Source organism: Theobroma umbraticum, unplaced genomic scaffold, assembly GCF_002168275.2.
Source record: "Theobroma umbraticum cultivar Fairchild unplaced genomic scaffold, ASM216827v3 scaffold_30.0, whole genome shotgun sequence".
NCBI lineage: Eukaryota > Viridiplantae > Streptophyta > Magnoliopsida > Malvales > Malvaceae > Theobroma > Theobroma umbraticum.
Genome location: NW_018397254.1, coordinates 10508986 through 10533245, shown reverse-complemented (window position 1 = coordinate 10533245; position 24260 = coordinate 10508986). Strand labels below are relative to the sequence as shown.

General features: G+C 35.9%; 2 protein-coding genes across 2 annotated transcripts; one reads left to right on the top strand and one right to left on the bottom strand.

Annotated features, from left to right (window-relative positions):
- The first annotated feature begins 4005 nt into the window (after positions 1-4005).
- EIF4A-III (eukaryotic initiation factor 4A-III) lies at positions 4006-7347 on the top strand. The gene is made up of 7 exons (XM_021436887.2): positions 4006-4436; positions 4773-5094; positions 5450-5557; positions 5646-5765; positions 5915-6082; positions 6483-6569; positions 7036-7347. The coding sequence occupies exons 1-7, from the start codon at positions 4135-4137 to the stop codon at positions 7147-7149; spliced, it is 1221 nt and encodes a 406-aa protein (XP_021292562.1). The 5' UTR covers positions 4006-4134; the 3' UTR covers positions 7150-7347.
- A 657-nt stretch (positions 7348-8004) lies between these two features.
- Positions 8005-23347, bottom strand: LOC110422860 (MAP3K epsilon protein kinase 1-like). The gene is made up of 24 exons (XM_021436877.2): positions 22948-23347; positions 22299-22433; positions 21446-21466; positions 21104-21177; positions 20931-21021; positions 20767-20850; positions 20204-20305; positions 19943-20074; positions 19642-19713; positions 18816-18913; positions 17702-17804; positions 17101-17496; positions 16198-16524; positions 16037-16081; positions 14877-15056; positions 14617-14700; positions 14047-14138; positions 13864-13947; positions 11920-12809; positions 11266-11654; positions 11039-11173; positions 9814-10220; positions 9142-9256; positions 8005-8444 (listed from the first exon to the last, which is right to left on the bottom strand). Exons 1-24 carry the CDS (start codon positions 23005-23007, stop codon positions 8268-8270), a joined length of 4293 nt encoding a protein of 1430 aa, XP_021292552.1. The 5' UTR covers positions 23008-23347; the 3' UTR covers positions 8005-8267.
- Positions 23348-24260: the final 913 nt, after the last annotated feature.

The window sequence follows — 24260 nt, the reverse complement described above, 5'->3', positions numbered from 1 at the left end:
CTTGATCAAATTTTTCATGCCATTGCTTTTGAGGCTTACTTTAATTCATATAAGGATTTAATTAGTTTACAAACCTTATGCTCTTGACTTGGTATGACAAATCCATTCAATTGGTCCAGATATATTTCTTCTTCTAATTCGTCATTTAGAGAGACAGTTTTAATGTCCATTTGATAGATCTCCAACTTATATATGGATGCTAAAGCTAAAACCACTTGGATTATTGTCATTTTTGCTATTATAGAACAAGTGTCAAAATAGTCAAACCTCTTTTTTTAGGAATAACTTTTTGCAACTAATTTTGCCTTAAATTTTTCTATAGACCCATCTGATCAAAGTTTTTTTTTGAATATCCATTTATAGCTAACAAGCTTACACCTCTTAGGCAATTCAGGGAATACCCTATTTTTATATTTTATTAAAGATTTCATTTCGGCATTTATGGCATCTTTTCAAAATTATTTTTAAAGTCAAGATACAAGAGATGAAAAGCGTTTTTCAACAATGAGGGGATGGGTATTTATAATAAGTGAAACATCAATAACGCGTCTCTTCATTATGCAGACATATAAGTGATTGATATAGGAGCATGCCAATTAACAAAACTTTCAAAATTTTTGTTCTTTACTCAATGATTTTGAATAACATTTGATTTTATGAGATAGAAAATCTTTCATTGGACGGCGTCCACATATAGTTGAAACAATACAAGCGTCATGCCTCACCACAATTTTATGTATAAGTCAAAATGATGAACAAATAGACTTTAAGTCGTAAAACTCAGCCTAAAATTATAATAGGAAAAATAATCACTTTAAAGTGTGATGAGATTTAAGTAGAGATTTTAAATGAATATTATATAAATAAATAAATAATTAAGGATAATAATTGGAAAATTAAGCATTATTTAGCTCAGATGTGAGAAGAAAAAAAAAAGTCGTGAATAGGGCCTGGAAGGGTGGTTCAGAAGCAGAAAGTGAGACGTTAAAAGACTGAAGTGAAGGCTGAAAGGCCACATGGTAATAGATGATATGTATCATGCATGAGCTGAGACTGTGAAAGGAATCACCAGCGCACAATACGGCGCATAGCCCGGAAGTAGAAGATGAGATCGGGAGGAGGTTCGTCGTGACGCATCGGTAACCAACGCCACCCAAAATAATACTACACTCAAAGCAAAATAAACAATACAAGGAAAAAAAAAAGGGAGAAGCTACCTAGCTAAGCTCAGCAGTACTACTGAGCCCCCACCAGCACGTCACCCCAGCCAATTGTCGCAGCATCCACCATCGCTGGCCCAACGTCCCCCAGTTCATGCAGTCCCATTTTCCTTGACACGTGTGGAGAAACCACTCGCCAGCCGCACGTGCAGGGTAACCGCACTCCTAAAGGAATCACTTTCAGTTGATCAGAGTCCGTGCCCACTCCCCTTTTATCTTTTCTGTGTTTTGTTGCCTTTCTTCTTCTTTCTTCTCTCTCTTCTCTCCCTGCCATTTATCTGTGTTGCTTGCTTTCTTTCCCCTATAGCATAAGAGATCGTGTGAAAATGTTTTCCTTCTTCTTCGTATATTCTTTCTTTTTTTTTTTAAGAAACAATAATTGTTATATACTTTTGCTTTCTTCTTTACAGTCTTCCTCAAAATTTATGTTTAAAAGAGTAGTGGTAGAACATGGAGAAGATCCAGCCAGGAGGAGAGAGAGAAAAATGAAGGAAGAAAGAGAGTTGGAGAGTGTGCATATGTATTTCAGTGAAGAAAAGGGGTTCGTTGCATGCTTTTCCACGGCTTTCTTGAACTTGGTACTGTGACTTGTCTTCTCTCTCGTTCTTTCTCCAATGATTTGATTGGATAGAATGTGTTGGTGGTAAAAAAGAGGACATCAAATTCTGAGTATGAAGCTCAAGAAAGCCGTGGGAAAACATGAGCGGATTTTGTTTTACAAGGTTCTTTAGTTGCGGGCTTATGGGCTTTGTCCACGAGGCAGTTCATGAGGTAAGCTAATCTACTAGTATTGCTCTACCCTTGCTTCAAACGCAAAACTCCCACATTTTCTTTCTTCCTGTAATGTCAAAAGCTTTCATTTTTTGAATTCTTTCATGACATTTTAGGCTAACAACTTAAGTTTTCTTAGTGGGAAAGCCCCTGGCTGGTGACAAATTCTGAATTCAGACACTTTAATTTTTAAGATATACAAAAAGTGATGGTATATTTTCTTACATGGTTTTTTTATTGATATATATATATATATATATATATTCAAAATTTATGCGCTAAGTCTCCTTGTCATCAATCATCATAGGAAAAAACATAGAAAATTAAGGTGAAGTGTGATGGTTTCATTTTCATAAGATGTGGTGGTTGCCAACTATTAGCAACTGGCTGGTAAAGCAAATTTTAGATCTATTTAAGCTTTGGGCAAATTATATATGGTTTTCTTTCTTTCTTTCAGGCAAGACTGAGAGCTTTGATGATTTTCTTCTGGGTATTTGACTATTTGGGCAATTGAAAATATACAGTGCATGTAAAATGTTCGGTGGGGATTCAGCAAAAGATATATAAGCTGAAATATTATTGTTTTGAGGAGAATTAAGCTCAACCTACTATGAATTCGCTTTCGTTAATTTTACTCGGCTGTACATGTATTACATACATTTGTTTCTATTCTCCTAAAAAGTTTTACTACAACATGATTTAAACTTTGCTCCAAATCATCCAATGACTGAATCTGGGGAAGAGTTTCGACCAGTTTCATTGGCCCAAAATATTATACCAGCATTGTTAATTCAAAAGTTGAAAACATGCCACGTACTAAGTTATGTCGTTTCTTATAGTTTTGGCAGGACAAACTGGCAAAAGGGGTGAAGGAGTGGAGTGAAAATACATAATGGGGGACCCCGTCTTGTGAACTGTCCACGATGAAAGGCCGAACTGTCTGTCAGATTTTGCTGCAGAAGAGGGGAGGGGATGAGCGGCAAATATGTTTGATGTGATATGTTCATTTTCACCTCCTCCTCCGGGTTTCTACCAACCCAAAAAGACACTGAAAGCCGACACTCAAAATTCCTTTTTCTTTTTTTTTTTACTGGAGGAAGTCTTTAATTGTTCTTACGTGGCCTTCCCTTCAACCTCATCTCGTCTACATTGCACTAGTATTTGAATTCTGCAGAAACAGAAGAAATGGGAAAATTGAAGGAATTTTTTATTTTAATATTTTATCATGTGTTTTATTTTATAATTTTAATATCATTTATCACATGTGTGTCTTTAAAAAAGTTTGATTTTTTTATGATATTTGAAATTTAGATCTACTATTAATCTTGAAGGTTTAAATATTAAATGTGCATAGAGTTTAATTTTTGTATATTTAAAAATATTAGACAAAATTATTATATATGTGCATTGCACTTTATTATGAATTTTATATTAAATAGCTAAAACTTAATTATAGCATTAACAACAAAAGAAGAAAACCATACAATTAGCACCAGGTAATGAAACAATGTAATAAGTACTGCAATTTAACATCCTGATCGGGTTTACTTCACTGATAGTATAGTAATTCAATGATAAAAACTTATAAGTATAGAATTCATGTAGGTTCACGTAATTTTATGTGAATCTTCATACAATTTATAATTAAGATTAAACAGTTACTATAAAATTAGTAGTGAAAATAATGTTTGGTGAAACTAAAACAAACGTAACCACGCACTATTAGCAATTTAAATATGCCACGTAGAAATGATGTCAGTTTAGTACACGTGGCATAGACTCATTGGAAGAACTGAACGAGATATGATCTTTATGTCTCACCCGATCTCGTGCCCCCCACCTTAGGCTCTTAAAAAGATCGACTCTTTTCAAACCAAATCCAGAAGTTACCGGTTAAAACTGGGAAATCATCATCCACGTGGCTTTATTTGAATGGTTTAAAGAAAGTTGTACTGTGAGAAGGCCCACATTTTGTATTCTAAACATATAAAACCCTAGTAATAGCATCATAGACATTCACCTCACGTTTCTAATAATCTTTTCTTTTCCTTGGAGCCCGCCCTTTTATTGTACCCCTGTTTTGCCAGCCCTTTTCGTTTTCCCTCTTGAGCGAGAGCTTAGTCACAGCCAAAGAAACGGAAGGATGGCAGCGGCGGCGACAACGAGCCGAGTGGCTCGGAGGATGGGAGCCGAGGATGACAAGCTAGTTTTCGAGACGACGGAAGGAATCGAGCCGATACTGAGTTTCGATCAGATGGGGCTAAAAGACGATCTCCTCCGTGGAATCTACAATTACGGCTTTGAAAAGCCATCGGCGATCCAGCAGAGAGCCGTGATGCCAATAATCAACGGCCGCGATGTGATTGCTCAAGCTCAGTCTGGTACCGGCAAAACTTCCATGATTGCTCTCACCGTCTGCCAAGTGGTCGACACCGCTAGTAGAGAGTATGTTTTAGTATTAATTTTTAACCTATAAAAAAACCTTAAAATGCGTCATTTTCTGTTGATTCGAATGTGTTTTGGTGTCTGTTTGTGCATCTTTTGTGAAAGCCCTAATTCCGAGATTCCTGATAGCTAAAACCCTAAATTTGACATTACTCATATGAGAAATGTAGTAAAAATAATATTGAAATGGTAAATTAGGTTAGCTCCTTGAGGTTCAACTCTCGTAATGGATTTTCCTTTTTTTTTTAGGGTTAATTGGGGGTTGATATATCCATTTTGAAGCATGAGTTGTCGTTGCATTTGCAATTTTTATGGTGTTGACTGGTGCTATTTCAGGGTTCAAGCATTGATCTTGTCTCCGACAAGGGAACTAGCGTCTCAAACGGAGAAAGTGATACGGACAATTGGTGATTTCATGAATATACAAGCACACGCATGTATTGGGGGCAAAAGTGTGGGCGAAGATATAAGAAAGCTAGAAAACGGAGTTCATGTAGTGTCAGGAACTCCTGGTAGAGTTTGTGATATGATCAAGAGGAGAACACTGCGTACGAGAGCTATTAAACTATTGATTCTCGATGAATCTGATGAGATGTTGAGTCGAGGGTTCAAAGATCAAATTTATGATGTTTACAGACACCTTCCACCAGAGCTTCAGGTTCCTTTCTCACAATCTTACCTTGTTGTTCAAATTTGTCTTATTCGTTGCTGTTAGCAGCTCTTCCTATCTTTTCAAAAACCTAAACATGGGAAAGTCCTAAAACAATTGTAAAGTTTTTATCTATAAGTTTGTGTCGCTTACTTTTTGCTTGGTTTTAATATTCATGAATGAGAAGCACTAAATTTGAGTAGTTTTTGTAATGTTGTGATTTGTCTTGCTGCTGTTATCTTGCAACATTCTTGAATCTTGCATCTTTAGAATGACCACAAGGCTTTGTTTTCTCTTTCTTTCTCCTTATCTGATTTTGTTTATGCTCTTGAGGTTGATTCTACAAATTAATGAATTCTTGTAGGTTTGTTTGATATCTGCTACCCTCCCTCATGAAATCTTGGAAATGACAAGCAAGTTTATGACAGATCCTATAAGGATCCTGGTGAAGCGTGATGAGTTGACTCTGGAGGTAACCAGATGCTACTGCACTGTTGGCATTTCCACAACTTCTAATATGGGATTTGATACAAACTTTTTTCTGTTTTTTGTAATTTCAGGGAATTAAGCAATTTTTCGTTGCAGTTGAAAGAGAGGAGTGGAAGTTTGATACTCTATGTGATCTTTATGATACACTGACAATCACCCAAGCTGTTATTTTCTGCAATACAAAACGAAAGGTCTCTTCTGGAGTCTCATAGGCATTCATTTGCTTTTCAACATGGGAACATTAAACCCTTTACCTATGTTCTTAAGTAAATCTTTTGTACAAGCTTTTGGATTTCTTTCTGTGATCTTGAGGCTTATTGTATTTGTGCTTTTGGAATAGGTTGATTGGCTTACTGAGAAGATGCGTAGCAATAACTTTACGGTATCATCAATGCATGGGGATATGCCTCAGAAGGAAAGAGATGCAATTATGGAAGAGTTTCGAGGTGGTGCTACCCGTGTTCTTATTACAACAGATGTTTGGGCCAGGGGGCTTGATGTTCAACAGGCAAGTCTTTTAGTGGCAAGGAGGGCTGGGTGGTGTTTCATGCCCCTTTCTTGAAGTATTTTTGCTTAGTTTTTTGTTTTCTAGCTGAGTTGATGTTTAAAGCTTTTTTAGGCAAAGAAATATAGCCTGACGCAACTATAATAGTTATGTCTTATTATGTATAATATTGGTGGTGGAACCTGAGGGCATGGGTCTACTTCCTGTGTGGTGCATGCACAAAATGCCTTGAGGTTATGTTGACTTAACAAATGCAATCATGTTATGTTTTTTTTTTTTTTGGTTTTAACATGCTTGCTTAAACCAAGGGAATAAAGGTTGGAAAAGAAAAGAGTTAATTTTCTATCACTTAGAAGGCTTTTTTTTTCCCATTCATAGTACTAAATTTACTTTCTTGTTTCAGGTGTCCCTGGTGATCAATTATGACCTTCCAAACAATCGAGAGCTTTACATCCATAGGATTGGTCGTTCTGGTCGTTTTGGACGAAAGGTATTTTTTTGACACTGTAAATATATTATGTGATGAAACTTGTGTTTCTAACTCACCTTTCCTTTTTTTTTTTTTATCTATTGCATATGATTTCCAAAAAATTTTAAGATCCTATTCACACCCTCAATTGAGGATAGATACTTTATGTTGAATATAAGATATTAATCATATTATGCCCCAGATGATGTTTCATGTTCACTAGAAACTATTTTGTATATTCTTGATTCATCTTTGGATTCTGTTATTTGCATGAATGGCTAGTTTCTGGGGTGTTTTGGGTCAAACACTCTATGCATGTTTTGACACTACGAAAATACCTTATTTTGGTTTAATCTTATAAAAGGATTTTAAGAAATGCGTATTACCTATGTTGTCTGTCGTACTTTCTTTCTTTCTGTATGTGTGTGTGTATGCGTGATTCCATTATTCATCATTTTTTTAATTTGATTCAATGGATGCTGTGCAGGGTGTTGCTATTAATTTTGTAAAAAGTGATGACATCAAGATTCTTAGAGATATAGAGCAGTATTACAGTACCCAGATCGATGAAATGCCAATGAATGTTGCGGATCTGATATAAGAATGCTTTCTAAGTGCTTGGATCGAATGATATGGTTTGAGAGTATGATTTATGCCCCTTGTGTAATTGAATTCTCTGTGTAGTTGCATTATCTATCCTGTGTGATTGGGTTGTACACTGCGTGGAGGGCTTTGGCGACAAGAAACACGTTGTAGTTTAGGCATCAACTATCAAAAAGATTGTGTTTTCTTTGCTTTACCTCTCTTTTGAATGCGTTTGGATTTGCTCAAAGTTTTGGAGTTAAGTCTGTCTCATGTCGCTTCTCTTCACGCTTTTTGGAGTCTGATCATGTGGACTTTCTTCTCCTCACTAAACATTCTCTTTGTCCGGTATTCAAAGAGCATGGCCTCGAAGGCCGAGCATCCGCCTCGGGTACAGCTAGGCTCTTTTACGACGACGTTCAATGGGCGATGCTATCCGGCTCACCAATTCAAAGATATAACTCGCCGCAGGACAGGCTTAATTCTGTAAAATTTAAATATCTCCAAATAAGATTTTTAAGATTTGATCCACATGCTTTATGAAGGGGAAAAAAACCGGAAAAAGTGTTGGATCAGGCTAAATGGGCCATGGGCCCATCAGATGGGATAAACGAGGCTAGACGCAGAACCAGAACCTTCTCCATTCGGCCAGTGAATGGAGTCCACTTGGAAGGTATTTAAGAGGAACCCTCCTGTATGTCCCACGGCATTAACAAGGATTTAAACAATACAAATGAGAAACTTTGTCGTACTCTCGATGTAATGCGCATATCAAAAGGGTCTACATTACAAAATTGGAACCAAATCATTGTAATAATATTTTATAATAATTATAATAAAAAAACAATATGAGGAGCCGAAAAACAGGACAGGACACAAGCAAACTGAAAGGTGATACATATAAAAAACCATCTAGGCAGCTCACGGCATCAAAAAGAAAGCCACGCTGGAGACTCAAAATCAAAAGCATTTCGTAAATCCTCTTGCCTCCACATCGTTGATGTGAGATATGCAAATCTACAGGAACCAAATAAGTAATCGGGAAAATATCAAGAGACGAAAAGGGAAAATTATTCCTTCCTAAAGAACCAAAATATACACAAGAGGGGACGAAAACTTAAGAAAAGACACTTTCATTTACAGGACTGTGTTAATATGAAGGGCTTTGAGCAGCGAAGTAGCCATTTGTTTCACCAACACTTGGCCTCCAGAACGCTGCCCATCTCTGCGTTCCTCGATTAGATTCTGAAGCTTCTGTGGTAAATCATTCTCCACGATTAATTGCTTCGGTCGTGGGTGGTGCTCATAAACAGCCTGCCAGCACAATAGCTTACAGTGATCTATTTGCAATAAACCTCCCTATTAAAAGCATCACTGAGCAACAAATTAAGAACCATGACTCCTCAAAACTCCAATGATGATCTATAACTATAAAGAATGCCGGTGATTGAATTGGTCTGCACCCTCCAGAGTGAAGTCTCTTTCAAGTAAGTGCTCTAGTTAATAACATATCCTTGCAGCATTGCTGGACTATGTGATAGCCCCAATTTTTTACAGTGCATGATATCTTCGTAGGTCTTAAGTCTTCCCTCTCCACCGCACCACAACCCCGCCGCCGTGCCCCCCCCCCCCCCCCCCCAATCAACGTTATTGTGGAAAACTGCCCTATTTTCCAAATTTTTCAAAATAAATCTTTATATTCTTATGCACCCTCACACGCGCATGAATGCAATTTTTCATAAAGAACAACACCCACATTTCTCAGTAGCATGGCATACTAACAGTAGTACTAACACACATGACATACATTTCCACCAAACATTTTTTTTGTTTACTTAAAAAAGTGACAAAAACTGACTGCAAGGACCTTCTTATGGTAGGTCTCAGGACAATGAACAATCTTAAAAGGACCCACCAGAACAAGTATATATCAAAGGATCTGAAATAAGTCAATTGAGTTGTAAACAAAATAAAAAACACAGATTCTGACAATGGAAAGGGTCATACTGACCTTAATTAGTTTAAGTAGATTAAGACGAGCAATAGCATCCTGATGATCCAACCTTGCAATCAGCAGTGGAGTCAAACCATTAACAGCTAATGTTGTGTTTATTCGGGATGATTTCCTGCATTCCAGAAATAAATAATGTCAATTTAGCAAATACAAATCAGGAAACAAATTTGCCATATATGCCAGTCTCTTTAAATGTCGAAAGAGCACCTAAGCGTTTGGCTCATTGGTTGGTGCATTATCCCCCTACCTAAAGAACAAGGTACGAATCCCCTTTCCCCCAATTATAAATAAAAAAAAAAACTCTAAAGAGCAAGGAAAAAGAAATAAACAGAGAACAAGGCGGAAACTTTTGAAAAAATTAAGCATAACCAATTGACACGTGGTATGTTTAGTCTAAAACCAATTTAAACGGTGAAATTGCTGAGAATGCTTCCATTGAGGTCCTTAATTGTCTGTCATCTAATCAATCAATACACTACTATCTTCTATAAAAACCAAGGCTCCATTTGCTTAATGCTTTTACTTTTGCTTTTTGTTCTTTTGAAAAAAATGAATAGAAAAGAAAAGGCCAAAAACAAAAAATGAATAGAAAATCAAAGACAAATAGCAAAAAGCATCAATCAAACAGAGCCTAAGAAATATTCAAACGAAGGGTGTAGTATCTCCTACGTGATAATTTTCAAGAATGGCTCCAATATGTGGACAAAGTGTTGCTCTGGACAACATTGGAAGAACTTCACCAATCTCTGAACTGCATCCTTCTTCAGCAAAGCTTGTTCCACCTTGCGATTGTCATTGTCATGAGCCAAGCAAACGGCGATTGAATCTAATGCTGTGACAGACCATAGCTCATCATCAAGCAAGCTCAAGTACACATCCAATCCACCATGCGCCCTCAACTGTTCCCTTGAATTACGTGAAGCATGAGCCATGTCACATAGTAACGGCAATGCATGTTGTTTTAAGGGAGAATCTGACATGATAAAATTCATTAAGTGTGGAATGATTCCATTTTCCGCTGCTTGCTCCTGTCTCCTCTTATTTATCTTGCACAAGTTGAACAGAGCATTGAGTACCTTCAGAAAGGAAAATATTATGAAAAATTATCAGAACAATGTTACTGGCACTTGGGCAAAGAGCAAGAATTCAACCCAATTTAATAATAATAACAATAATTGGTTAAGAGAACTTTACACACAAAAAAATTGGTTTGTGATTCAAAGCTGCAGTATACACATTCAAATGCCAATTACCAACCAGAAGAGAAGGAAAAGGAGAAAACTTCTATTAGGCTAACCAAAAACGAAATGCTGAAGCTTGTATGGCATAGTATACACTACCCTCAAGGGTAAACTCAGCTCCCTAGAGCAAATTTGCAGTATTTTACCCCAATATGATGGGTCGAAAATTTTGGCCTTCCAAAAATATAAGATGCAAGAAAGCAAGGATAACTAATATAATCAATGAGACAAATGGTATACATGCGGATGTTTGGGTTGGAAGAGGGGAGCAAAGGAAGAAAAATCCATACTCTGTCAGTAAGGAACAAGAAACTACTACTTCAAAAGCAGAGAGCAATCTTTCATTTATTTTCTCAAATCAACTTTAATTTGCTTAAGAAGATGAGCTATCACTAAGAGTTGACAACACCTTTCAAACATCAGATGGGTGCCATTAAATTATCTACAATATTCAGTCAAAATTAGAATTAAAACCAGGAGGAAAGTACTAAAGACAAAGTTATGAAATTGGCAGCAGTGATTAAATCTAGGTGCACCACAATATAAAATAAATGTTAAGTCTCAGACAGATTTATAACTTAAGCAGACTCTGACATATCCAATTTGCAGTAAATGCATCCTTAAACATAATGATCAAGTATTTGAAGGCCAACCTCATGATGTATTTGAGATACAAGAGGTCCATCTTTGAGTTCTAGATTTGGGATCAAATACTTAATTGCATCTGCTCGCTGAAGATTCTCTAAGCAGTTTGGATCGGTGGACAAATGATTAATACACTTCAGTATCTAAGAAAAAGATAATGAGCAGTAAGTACAAAGCATACAGGAACATCAAACAATCTGAAACATAAAATTGAAAGGCAAAATATTACAGATACCTTTAAAAGAATAGGCGGCTCTATGCGATTGAACATCTGGAAAAGACGGTTAAGCAAACTTTGGCTACACATATAGGACTTAACAGTTGTGTCTGCTTGAGCAAACTCAAGAAGTAGGTCTGCCACCTTTTCCAGGTAGTTCCTGGCAACATCTGCATTCATTGCTGATACCATGTTGGAGAGTAACCCTGATGATGTCGCACTTCCCGGTCTAGCATTTAAAACACCTGAGCCAGATAATACACCTGATGCTGTCTGAGAAGCTATACCAGATGTGGATGCTGCTCCTTCGTTAAATGCCAGTTGGCCTACTTTCTTACTCACCGTCTTATGTGAAATTCGAGGTGTAGAATCAACAATTCCATTTTCTCTTCCACGGCCAGAGACCTCTGAAACCATAAAGAAACTCTCAGCCTTCAATAGAAATCCATTAACTAAGTCTTAACTAATAAGAAGCTCAGAGGAAATGCCTAAAGGCTCATTTAAAGGTAGAGTAAGTTAAATTTTTAAGTTAACTTACGAAGTTCCAGCATAAGTATCTTTCATGGATACATCAATATAATGTTGTAATGGGAAGATAACTTCAACCATTTACATATTTTAACATCTGAGATAAAGCAATGAGCAGCAGATCAATCAATCTTGAGTTATTACCAGCGAATTCAGCCATCAAGAAATCTAGTTCGCCATTGGTTTTTCTTTCATTAGCATGTAGGAGAGGCAGTATGCTTTCATGTCTCTCCAATCCTGGCAGGTGGCGTACATACTCCAATTGACCAGAGAAATGTCTAGACGGAGGTTCCTTTTCCAATAAGCTAAGCAGAGGCCGAACTTGCTCTGCCTGGGTAGTTGTTGAAGTGGGAAATCCATTTGACATACCTTCTACCAACTTGGGAGGTCTATCCGTAGATGTCCTGTTTAGGGAGTTGCTTATCTTCTGCTGTCTGAGGTCAATCTCTCCTCTAGCAGAATCAAGTTTCCACCGATCCAAGTTTTCTCGCTCTTTAGAAATAGTTGAAGTTTCCTTGGCAGCTACATTTGTAACTTTTTCCACGGATGTCAGATCTGCCAATTTTGAACCGACTGAAACATCCAATGCCCCATTGCTAGATTGAGGTCTGTCACTGTCAACAGCAAGATAGCGTGAATCCGGCAGATTGGCATCTGACCTCTGAGAATGTGAAGTTGAAGCCCGTGAAGGTTCTTGTGCTCCAGGTGGAAACAAATGCTCAGTCATTCCATGCCTAACTTTAAGGACATCAGATTGATCAGTTATAGAGAGTGGTGTCTCATTCTGAGCAAACAGAGGATGACTGGAATCCAATGGACCAGAACGTGGCCGTTGGGCTGAGCCATCTACAGAAAATCCACCCCCAACAGATATGGTTGCAAGTCGAGTTGCCTCATTTAAACTATAAAGAGTATTAATAAGCCTCAGCAATATCCCATTCTTAGCAGCTATCCGACAGAAATCATTCCTTGGGGTTGATCGCTGAAGCTTAAAGACCTGCCACATTGCATCAATTGCTAGGTGAACCATTTCCCTGTGTAAGAAGAGGCTCATGAGCATTTTTTAAGTATAGAAAGGAAAATAACTGGAGCATTTAAAACAGAATATTCCAAAAATAGGGGGTAAAAAATGGGATAGTACATCAATAAGGTAGACAATAATAATTTAGTCAAACAGTCATATCAAAACTTTTTTCTCCAGGAAAAGATCTAAAATGTGGTCTTTAAAACATTCAACAGTACCCCAGATACCACAGTTTTGATAATATGAATAGAAGGGGGTTTACAGCTGGGATAAGGTATAATTCATGCAAGCTTAGGCACAATGATATCATGTAAATATATGCATAAACTCCCTCTGTCACCCATGTTCACACACATACATCTACTAGTTCATTAGCTTTGGAAGTAAGATTTGACAATAGTAGGCAACATTCACTTTACTGAAAGTTTAGAATTATTAAATTGAAAATTTATGATGTTGACAAACATAACTTTCAAATATGTAGACATTCCGTTCCTCCCTTCATTTTGCTACCAGCATAATCCTTTTGCAAAACTCGTAACTCAAAAATCGATCTTTGATATCATAATCTATGAAGATTTTGGAAAAAGAGAAAGAAACTTGACATCACCCTTTTCCAGGGAAAAAAAAAAAGGAGAATATCACCATTTTCTGTGATCCGGTTCATAATAATGTGAGTTCTTAATTCTCACCTTTAAGAGAGGATTTATTGTCTAAGAGTATTACATCTCCTTGAGATAGACGGAAGAAGGATTAATTGAAACTTTAAACAGAAGCATTAAATGCAAATATGTGATGGAAAACCTCACAAAGTCATCTAGCTGATCCAAAACCATAGAACTCTGCCCACAACCTGCTAGAGTTATCTTTTGCTTAATTAAGGGGGATGCTAAGATTACGTCAAGCCAAACTGCATAGCATTATTAATACTGCTATTTATTGTTTTATAGACTCTGGAAAAAGTGATTACTTGGTTTGAAGGCTTTCCAAAATAGTATACTGTCATCTGTTATGCATTATAACGCATATAGACTATAATTGCATCCAAAAACACACACACAAACCTGAATTTGGCATAATCAGCCTCTATAAAGCCCACCAAAACAGGGATTCCACGGCAAGCTATGAACATCTGCAATGTCAAGGAGCTACAAAGAAGGAACCAACATGGTCACTGCAAAGCCCTTTTCTGTCAATTAAGAGCAATATTAAGCAATTAAAATAATGTGATGGAGACAACTCAACACCTTGACTGACAGAGCTGCTGCAAGAAACAAGCTGCTTCCATCCGAATTTCCCGAGGACGATCAGGCCCCGCAAAACTCATTACCGAAGGGATCTACAATATAAGTTGAAGTGAATAAAACTGCATAATTACTACAATATAATCTCTCTCCCTCCCCTTTCTCATTTCAATTGGAAAAGATCAATCTAAGAAGTGACGCACAAAAACTGAAACATAAGTACAAATGAAAAATTTTATCCATATGAACAACAACAACGAGAGGTTAACCTAAGGTTCTAAAAATCATGGTGATGCGCCTCATCAATAGATCTCTTTAGTTTGACTCTCTCCACCAAATCCTCAGGAGTTCTCATGGTAATTGCTCATTAGTGTGGAACATGGAGGCTGCACAGGCCTGGGAATTCATTAGGTGATGAGAGTGCCATGACATTTTGTTATCCATGAAGGGGAAAAACAAAATAAAACAGAACTCCTTGCTAGGTCCCACTGTTAAGTTATTATGTAATTACTGCACAACTTGCCCACTGTTCTATATGAGAATAAAATAAAACTAAACGACCATAGCACTTACCAAGCCCACAAGACAAGCATTCTCCTGGAAATCAGTATTATCTTTTACAATCTGATTGATAAGTTGAAGCACAGAACATATAACCTGCAATTGCAGTAAATTATCTTCAGTTGGTGTTCGCCAGCTAATAATCAAGTTTGGAAACAATCTAAGAACTTTCTCTTTTACCCTTTCCATCTAGGAAGAGGGAGGGTTTTTTCAGAGAGTGGGGAGGGGGATAATGTCAGGAGGAGAGGAAGAGAGCCTCATGATTGACATACACGAGTTTTTGGGACATCAAGCAATTCCGTTAAAGGCAGCAAACCATGCTGTGTAACAAAAACAATTTTTTGTTCAGGGCGTTGGTGGAAGATTGCTACAAGTTTCTGACAGGCAGTCACAATTGCATCCTCTGATTCATCAGGTCTTAGCGAGCCAACTAATCTGCTAAACTCAACAGCCTATAGCACAAAAACCAAAATAAGCTTTTAAACCTCTCCACTGCCAGAAACAAGAACAACATAAGGAAGTTTCAAATAAACAATTCAATAGAACGAAATTCAAAACATACAGATGCAGAAGATGACAAAAGTCAGATAGGTATTGGGAAGAAAAACAAATTGACTATTTTATTTACTTACATGACCATGTCTTTGTCTTTAAAATATCAGAGATATAAGTGCAATCATAAGTCCTAAGGAAAGCAACTCCTAAAAATAATCTCCTTTATATTCACACAGCCTAGGCGTATCTGCAATGGGCAACTTATAATAGGATTGATGAGATGCATGAGCAACCTGATGAAGACTCCCATTTCTTCAAATGTACTCTCCATGGGACAGGTAATTAAAGAAAAATACATATCAAAGAAGAAAAAGAGAACCCAGGATCTACAAAGAGGCATAGCAGTATAATTTGTAATTTTTTACACAAAGATCTTAAAATTTAAATTTACTATATTAAACTTTACAACAAGAGACATGGATGACATTCATTTATAAACAATGACTAAACTCAACCAGAAGGAAATTTAAGACGGAAACAACTAAACCATTACTTAAGAATAAAATGAAGTGGAATGTGAAAATAGGTCCACAGAGTAAACCTAACACATGCATAGGTTGAAGATCATAAATATCAACCTACAAGGTTGAACTTAAATTTTGCTGCTGTCAGAAATTCTGAAACTTCAACTATCAATACAGATAAAATTGCAAAACTTCTAACAAGTGGCCACACATGTTCAGCAGTATAAAAGTTACTTTAAACCTATTAGAATCAGGTTGCCAAATTGTAGTCAGCATCCAAAAGGACAATAGGTCGGAAAACCTCAATATACTCACAGGTAGAGTGTTTTATAGAACCAAAAGAGAAGTTCCATAACAGGTTCAATTACAGGTAAAAGAACTTAAGGCCACTTTTGGAAAGTAATGATAGATACCTGTAGGGGAAATAGGTTCTCAGCAGGTAATTTCTCTTCAAAAACCTGGCCACAGGATACATAAATAAGAGAAAACTCATTAGGTTCATGTCTGACAGCAACATATAAACATTGTACTCCAAACATAACAAACCACCAAACATTTAATAATTTTAACATACCAAACCATCAATGTCAATGACATCGTCCTTCAAAACACCCATCATTAAACGCAACAGGTTACCACCACCATTTGACTGCCCCATTTCCTCTTCCATTTGTTTCTTAGCAATTGTATCCCTTAACTTCTTAGCCAGGTCATTGTTTCCAGCATCAGGCACAGTACCTTGGTTCACATTCAACGTACATGCAGATGTTGAAGCTTCAGCTGCTTTTTCATCCAGGTTTTTATCCAATGGATGAAATAAGTCATCCAAAGAAGCATCTCCAGGAGGGTCACTAAATCTACTTAGCTCATTCCCAGTTGAGGTCACTGAAGTTTTTGCAGCCTTCAAATGTGGGAGTCAAATTGTAAGATTCCTCTTTTACTTCCATCAGGAAACCAAAAAGGAAGGTGAGAAAAATAAATGAACTGATGACAAGCTGTGTGCATAGAACAGGTAGAATATTTACTAAAGAAAATCATTGACAATTAATAACTCAATGAATCCAGAAATTTAAGGACCACTAATGAACATTCTTTAGAAATTTAAAAAAAAAAAAGGCTAGGACTAAAAGAATACCCAACATTATTTGAACCCATTACTGTAAATTTGAACTGAACAACAATGTGAAAATAAGCAAAGATACCCCATGAATGCATCTGCCGATTTGTTCTTTAAGCAAACCATATGAGTGAAGAAGATATTTCATCGAGATAACAGGTTCACGATGTCATAGAAACCAAGATCAGTTCTTTCAACCAATGCAAGTACACAAGCACACACCTAAGCATCCACATAAAGACATGCATGGAAATTACAAAGAAATGCATCAGACAGAAATTTTGAAGGTAAACAATCTAAATCTTATAAATCTAACAAATTAACTTTTTCAGAAACTGACACCATTCCATGAAATCTTACCTTTTGCCCACTGGCATCCTGAGTTCTAGGTCCAAAGCCAAATGATTTATTGTCAATGTCAATTGAACTTCCTTTGCCTCCATGTCTTTTTTCCGTATGTTTCCCTTTTGATTCAGGAGATCCAACCTCACCATTCATAACAACTTCATCCTGATGTGATATCTCATGAAGCTGAGCAGGACCAAGGGCAGCCACTACATTCTTAACAGATATTCTACCAGAACTACTCTGTAATGATGATTTCTCGTGAATGGCTAAGGTTGGAACTTGATCTGATAGTAGATCATCGTCTAAATTATCTATTCTTTCCCCAATAAGATTATTATCTGCAGAGTGATCATAATCAGACTTGCTTGTACCAGTGACCTCTGCTGATAATAGCTCTTTCCTGGAGCTCTGGCAAATCAAAAGACCACAAGTCATTAATGTGATAAATAAAGCATCATTTTGCATCAGTCTAGAGGAAAAATTAGTTACCAGTCTTCAAACAACTTCAAATATTTTCAATTTATAATTTTCTGTAATAAATATTTATGTCTTGTAGCTTTCAACATTAGCTAAGGCTTCCTTGCAAAAAGGTGCAGGTTGAAAAAGTTCTTACTGTTTCAGATGCCTCTGCTTTGTCCACAGGAAGACTCTCTCCAGCAATCTGATTATCTCCAATAGAGCTTTCTGCATCTGCTGCAACAACTTCCGATATATTCCTGCAAAAGGAATAGGAAAATAAACACAGGCATCAGTCATCATAAGATACACAGGAATAAACAGAACTCGACAAAATGGTTAAATAGAATTTAGTTGTCAATGCTGCTGCAGCTGAAATACAAAAATTTTGAAAATTATCTCAGCAAATGCCAAGACAGGGAGATATGTTTATAATAATTAGAATAAATTGAATAAGAGTTAAACTCCAAATTTCAATCTATATTAAAAAAAAAAAAACTTTCTTCTTTACCCATTTTCTTTTCTTTTTGGTTTCATTTTGAAGTGGATATATTGCATGAGGGGAGCTGGAATAAAGCACATTAAGGTTTGGAAAATCTTTTAAATGGAATGTTGTCAAGTTTAACAAAACTTCTAATACATACAAAATGCTTAAAATATGGAGAGAAAAAGACCAAATAGTAATGATATACCAAAACAAAGGAACGTATCATAGGAGTGTAATATAATTCTACGGCGATATGTCCTCATAATTTCATCAGTCTGTATATTGAACATTAGAGAACCCATTAAATGATATCAAAATTACCAAGCTAGAATCGCCTAAAACCTTAAAATTTGTTCCAACTTCCCACATGCAAATTTTACTATCACATTCAAGTTTTCACAATTAAAATCTGGCAAAATAAACAAATTATCTCAGACAGGAGAGTAGTGAAGTAAAACAAGATGTATGGCTCAAAATAGAACACATGTATCTATATATGTACAATAATATTGAATCCATCAACTGAAACAAAGTGCATTCAAAAGTTTGTGCATGATTAAAATAAAGAAAAAGCTGTACATATCTTGTAAAACAAAATCCTAAGCAAACATAGTAGTGAAAATAATGCTGACTAAAATCAATCAAAATTTCTGGTTATTTGACCAGATTAATGATTGTGGGTGATAAACAGGACTACATGGCATATAAATTTATGAATGCGACCAAAATCCTAAGAAGAAAAACTCCCAAGACACATCAAACATAGAACATGTACTATAAATACCTAAGGGTTCCACTATGACGAAAAGAAGACTGCAATCTGCAATTCTGTATCCAAGGGTGAGAAAGCAGTGTTTTTGCATCAGGCCTCTGTCTGGCATCCTGAAAATTCAATGAAGCGTCATTTGATGAAGTAACAAATTATCAATGACTCAAGTGAAGATTAGTGACAGTTTGATACCACTGTTTGACCTTAGCAACCATCATCACCATGGTGGTCAATGAATTAAACTCCAGTAGTTATCATATAACCTAGGCACCAATATGAAAGCCATAGATTCTTTTGGCCCCATACCATTTTCTTAATTTCCTTTCACCTTGAGGGTGGCTTCCACCTATAGATTTTATAGCTACAATTATGTTTGATTTTTCTAGAAATTCAAGAGAGTTCCCTTTTCTTCTGATTCTTCTTCTTTTTGTTTATTTCTGTTTATTAGAACATGCAATTAAAAGGGAAAAGAAAAGAGGGATTGAACAACAGAATCATAAGCATCACTGTCAAGGAGAGCAGAGATGAATATCCGAGTACCTTATGGTCATCGTAGATTGCCAAGTTATAAGATCAACACAAGTCTAATTACCATCGATAGAGATATTTCCTGTGTAATAACTATGACTGTTCTGTCCATTCAAAACCAAACATGTCTAAAGGATAATAAACTCATCATCAACACAAGTCTAATTACCATCAGTATAGAACTTTTCTTGCTAATAACTAAGACTATTATGTCTGTTTAAAACCAAGCATGTCTCGTAAATAATAAACTTTTGATGAGATCAAGCAATAATTAAAAGACCAAACTGGGACTGCAGTCATCTTCCAACCTTACCTTCTTAAAGCACTGGCGCAAAAAGTCAGTAATGTCTGGAGATAGGCTATCAGGTATTGGTGGATGCTCATCCTGGGGGGAAGTTGAAAAAAGGAGAAAGACAAGCAATTTAAGACGACAAAAATGCACTTGTTAAAGCATTCTTTAGCAGTAACAATAATAACAGAAGATGGAATGATTTAATTAATAGCAAGGGCAAATAAAGGATACAAATAAACGTCAGAAACTCATACAGGATGAAGTTTCCTTTTTATGCTCATAAATGAGTAAAAGAATTGCGGAGACATAAATGTCAGACAACCTGCACAATCCGAAAGAGAGCTGGCATAGGCTGCAAATCATAGTACGGAGGCACACAAGTAAGAAGTTCGATCACAGTACAGCCAACACTCCAAATGTCAGAAGCAGCACAAACCCCTGACATTTCAATCACCTGAAATATAATTTAACCTTCAAATAAGGCATCCAATATAAACCTCAAGTACCACACATGAAAACTTAGAGAAACAAGTTTGACAATTAACAGCCACATTCCAATCATTGGTTGGAACCAAAGAAGCACCTCTGGGGCCATCCAATATGGTGTTCCAACAACTGAGTGCGTGTTAACATCAGCCTCAGTTAGTTTGGTTGCAACACCAAAATCAGCAAGTTTCACAAGACCCTGAAAAGAGAAATTAAGGATAAGTCACAAATAAACCAAGAGAATAAATACGCCAAAAGACACAGACATCAGAACTAACAAGGACACAAAATTATGAAGAGAAAACAGCCAGGAGACTGTAATGACTCAGCACAAACAAGTAAGGATACCCAGGAATGAGGCAATAAAATATGGTCCAAAGTTCAGCAGGCCACAGGTGTTCCGCTCTAGGAAACTTAGGCACTTTAACTTTATGTATCACCACATAAGCAGCCAAAGTACAAGGAAACATACGAATTAAGTGGACCAAATTCAATTAGTCTCAATGGACCCATAAAAAAGGATGTTATAAGGTTTTGTTCTCTTCCAGATCTCTGCCACCATGATCAATTTATAGCAAGAGAATCACCAAAATAACTCCCCCTGAAATAGTAATAAAACCCTCTAAGGATAAGAGAAAATAGAAATATCTGTTAAGTTACCTCTTTTGTTGTCAAAATATTTGCACCCTTAATATCCCGATGGATAACACCTTGTTCATGTAGATAAACCAAGCCTTCCAAAACCTGTTTAACAAGTAATTAGCATAACCACAAGATATTTTAATAGCGAAATAAAGCAATAAATTGCAGATATACAAGCAAACCTGAGCAATATAAACAGCTACCAACGATTCTGGAAAAGGCCCAAATTTATTTGGCTTGATAATGTTTGCAAGTGAACCATTCTCCACATACCTATACAAACATACAGCAATATTTAAAAGTTTCTAACAACCCAGATTGCAGGAAACTGCATTCACAATATGAGAATTCTTACTCAAGAATTATATGCAGGTGACTCTTTGTCTTCAATGATCCAAGATATTTCACAATATTTTTATGGTTCAAATTCTGCAACGACGTTCAAATTTTAATTAGCATCAACAAAATACTGATGGCACAACTTGTTACCATCAATAATCCAATTAGCAGCAGACAACAACTACCATGAAGATGACCAGTAAACAACAAATAATTGAAAGGGGAACGTTTTCAGTGCACATATGGAGAACCCATGTGAATCAGATATGCAAGGGAGAATTTTAATGTTGCATTATAACAAGTGAAAGTTCAAAAGCACAAAAAAAAAATGGAAAAAGCAGTTAAAGTAGGGAGTTACCTTCAACAAATCAATCTCTTGCTGCAAGATCAACCCATTCCATCAAACAAAAGTATCCAAAAGAAAAAGACAACTGGTCAGCCAAAGAAATACAACAGAAACTGGAAATTTAGAAATGCATCCTCTAAAAATAGCATATATAAATATTTATTTCAATTTTACATGTTTATCACCTAACGTTTTAACATGTTGGACCCCAATTAAGGGCTAGAATGATGAGTGCCCTCGGAAGAAAAGCAGCAGATTTTATAGGAACAAGGCAATTTTATCGACACCCAGAAAAAATTTACTTATTTCCGAAAGCAATCAATCAAGTGTTTAGAAAATGTTCAAAGACCAAAATCCAGTCTCCCTAATGTTTTTACATTAGAATTGTCTGTAACAAATGCAACTGACATTACATTAGCAGGTCCTTGAAAGTGGTCAAGACAATTAAAACTTAAATATTGCAGGTCTTAAGTAGCTTTGATACTAAGCATGTTGCTTATCAATATAAAGTCAACTATTACATACCCAGAAATTAAATTACTGATTCTTTATCGTGAGAAAAGAAGATAAATTGCTTCCATCAAATAAAAAGTCAACGAAAATTATCAATAAAAACTAAGACACGTATCAACCAACAAAAAAGCACCATAGTCAGAAAAATCTTCTATCCATCATAAAGCCTCGAAAACATAGTATATCAAAAGTTGAGAAAATGATTGAATCCAAGAGTAGTTTAAGTATATTGAACATAACCATTAATGTAATGGCCAACATGGCTAAACCCTACCTAGCAGGCCATCCTTGTGAAACCGTGTATCAACTTAAGCATGTCCTAATTGAAGCAAAATGAAATATAAAATCAAACCATTATAATATTGAGATCCTCCTGTGCTATATTCTCCAAAGATACTTGTTTAATTGCAACGAAGTCTCCATTCTCCGAATCTAAACCTTTGTAAACACGTCCATATGCACCTTTTCCGATTTCATCTCCAAGCATCTATATGGAAAGAAAAGACAATATAAATTTCAAGACATAATTTTCATTTTTCTCAGGTGTGTGCTCTAAATCTATAATAAATAATTAACCAAAAAAAAAAGGAAGAAAAATGTTTGGGGAAGTAACATAACCTGCAAATTTCAGAGAGAGTTTAAATTTAAAAAAAAAAAAGGAAAAAATGGAAGTGTGTAATTCTTTCCTTTATCCTTTTTTTTCCTCCAATTTGTCATCAACTAACTGAAATGTAATTTGCATCTACTAATCGAAGCAGATAAAATTAAATTGGAAAATGAAAACGTTTTTTTTTAATAAAATGAAAATTAAGAGCAACATTTGAGGAGCAAAATCTTCACATTTCATTTTTCATTTACAATTTTTTCTCCTTTCATTCCCTCAATTATATAACCGACCAAACTGTTGTTAACAGAAAGAGAGAGACGAAAATGAACAACAGAAAAAAAAAAAAAAAGAAAAATTCGTCGAGAAATAGATCGAATTACTGAAATTAACTCACGTATTTGTTGTCGAGAGTTTTGGATTTGTGGAAAGCGGAAGAAGGTGTTTGGCAAGACATTGCTTAGTGTTTGTATTCTGCTTCTTCTTCTTCTTCTTCTTCTTCTTCTTCTTTTCTTTTCTTCTTCTTCTTCTTCCTCTCCTATGATTACTGGGAATGGGAAAGACAAAGAATCACTCGCTCTTAAAAGAAACCCTAGAAGAAATGCTCCATCTTTTGACGACAAAAAGTTTAGGATTTAGAAACGCAGGAATCCAGCGACGAGGCCAGAGCTCCTGCGAGGCAAAGAAAAGAAGAATGGAAAAGAAAAAGAAAAGAAAGAGAGAGAAAAAGAAGGGAGCGAAGGCAAGAGAAGGGAGGACCAATAGGGGGACTGGTGAGGTGGTGTCGTATTGGAGGAATAATAAGTTGGTATCATTATGTATTAATTGAATGATCAGTAAATTTTGTTTGTTATGGTAAGGAAATATGGGGAATGGGATTGGAGAGGCTTATCGAGGTGAGGTGAGCGTGCGCCAGCTCAGACTTGGCTGTATGCTTTTTCGGGATGCCTGCCCACTGTCATTTTCCTCATACAAAGTCTAATCGGAATGTTTCCTTCATCTGGGGGTGAAAATTGCCTTTCAAAGCAATTATCTATATCCTTCTACGTTATCTAAAATGTTATTCCTGAAGGGGCATGCCCCCCATGGCGCCCAATATCCTCTTTGGAGACCACCCCACCCCCACTTTTTTTTTTTTTACTTTTTTAATAATAAATAATTATCTATCTATATTTTTTTTATTTGGTTTTTTTTTTGGTTTTTATGGAGGATTATTATTAAATATATTCAGTTTATTTTAGACATTTTTATTTGGGTTTTTTGTATATTTGTATCTGTTAAGTTTGTTAGTCTTTAGTTGTTATAGGTCCATTGGGCCTTCATTTTCACAAGAATAATTTTTATGTCAATTTTTTTAGTAAATTAGGGTTGGGTCGTTGGTTTTTTTTTAATATTAAAATTTGCATTTATTTTGGAGTTCTTATATTTAGTATTTTATTAAAGTTCGATTTGATTGTTGAATTAACAAAATTTATTGTATTGATAGACTCCTTAGTCTTGATTTTTATGGTAAATTGGTGTACAATAGTATTGGAATTTTATATATATATTTGAAATTTATATTTGTTTTGGAGTTCTTGTATTTGATATTTTTACAACTTTAATAATATTTATTGAATAAAAAAATTAATGTATTGATAAAAAGTTGGTGAAAATTAGATTATTAAACTGCAATGCGGGTTGATGTATGTGGAACAATTTTCAATTTTA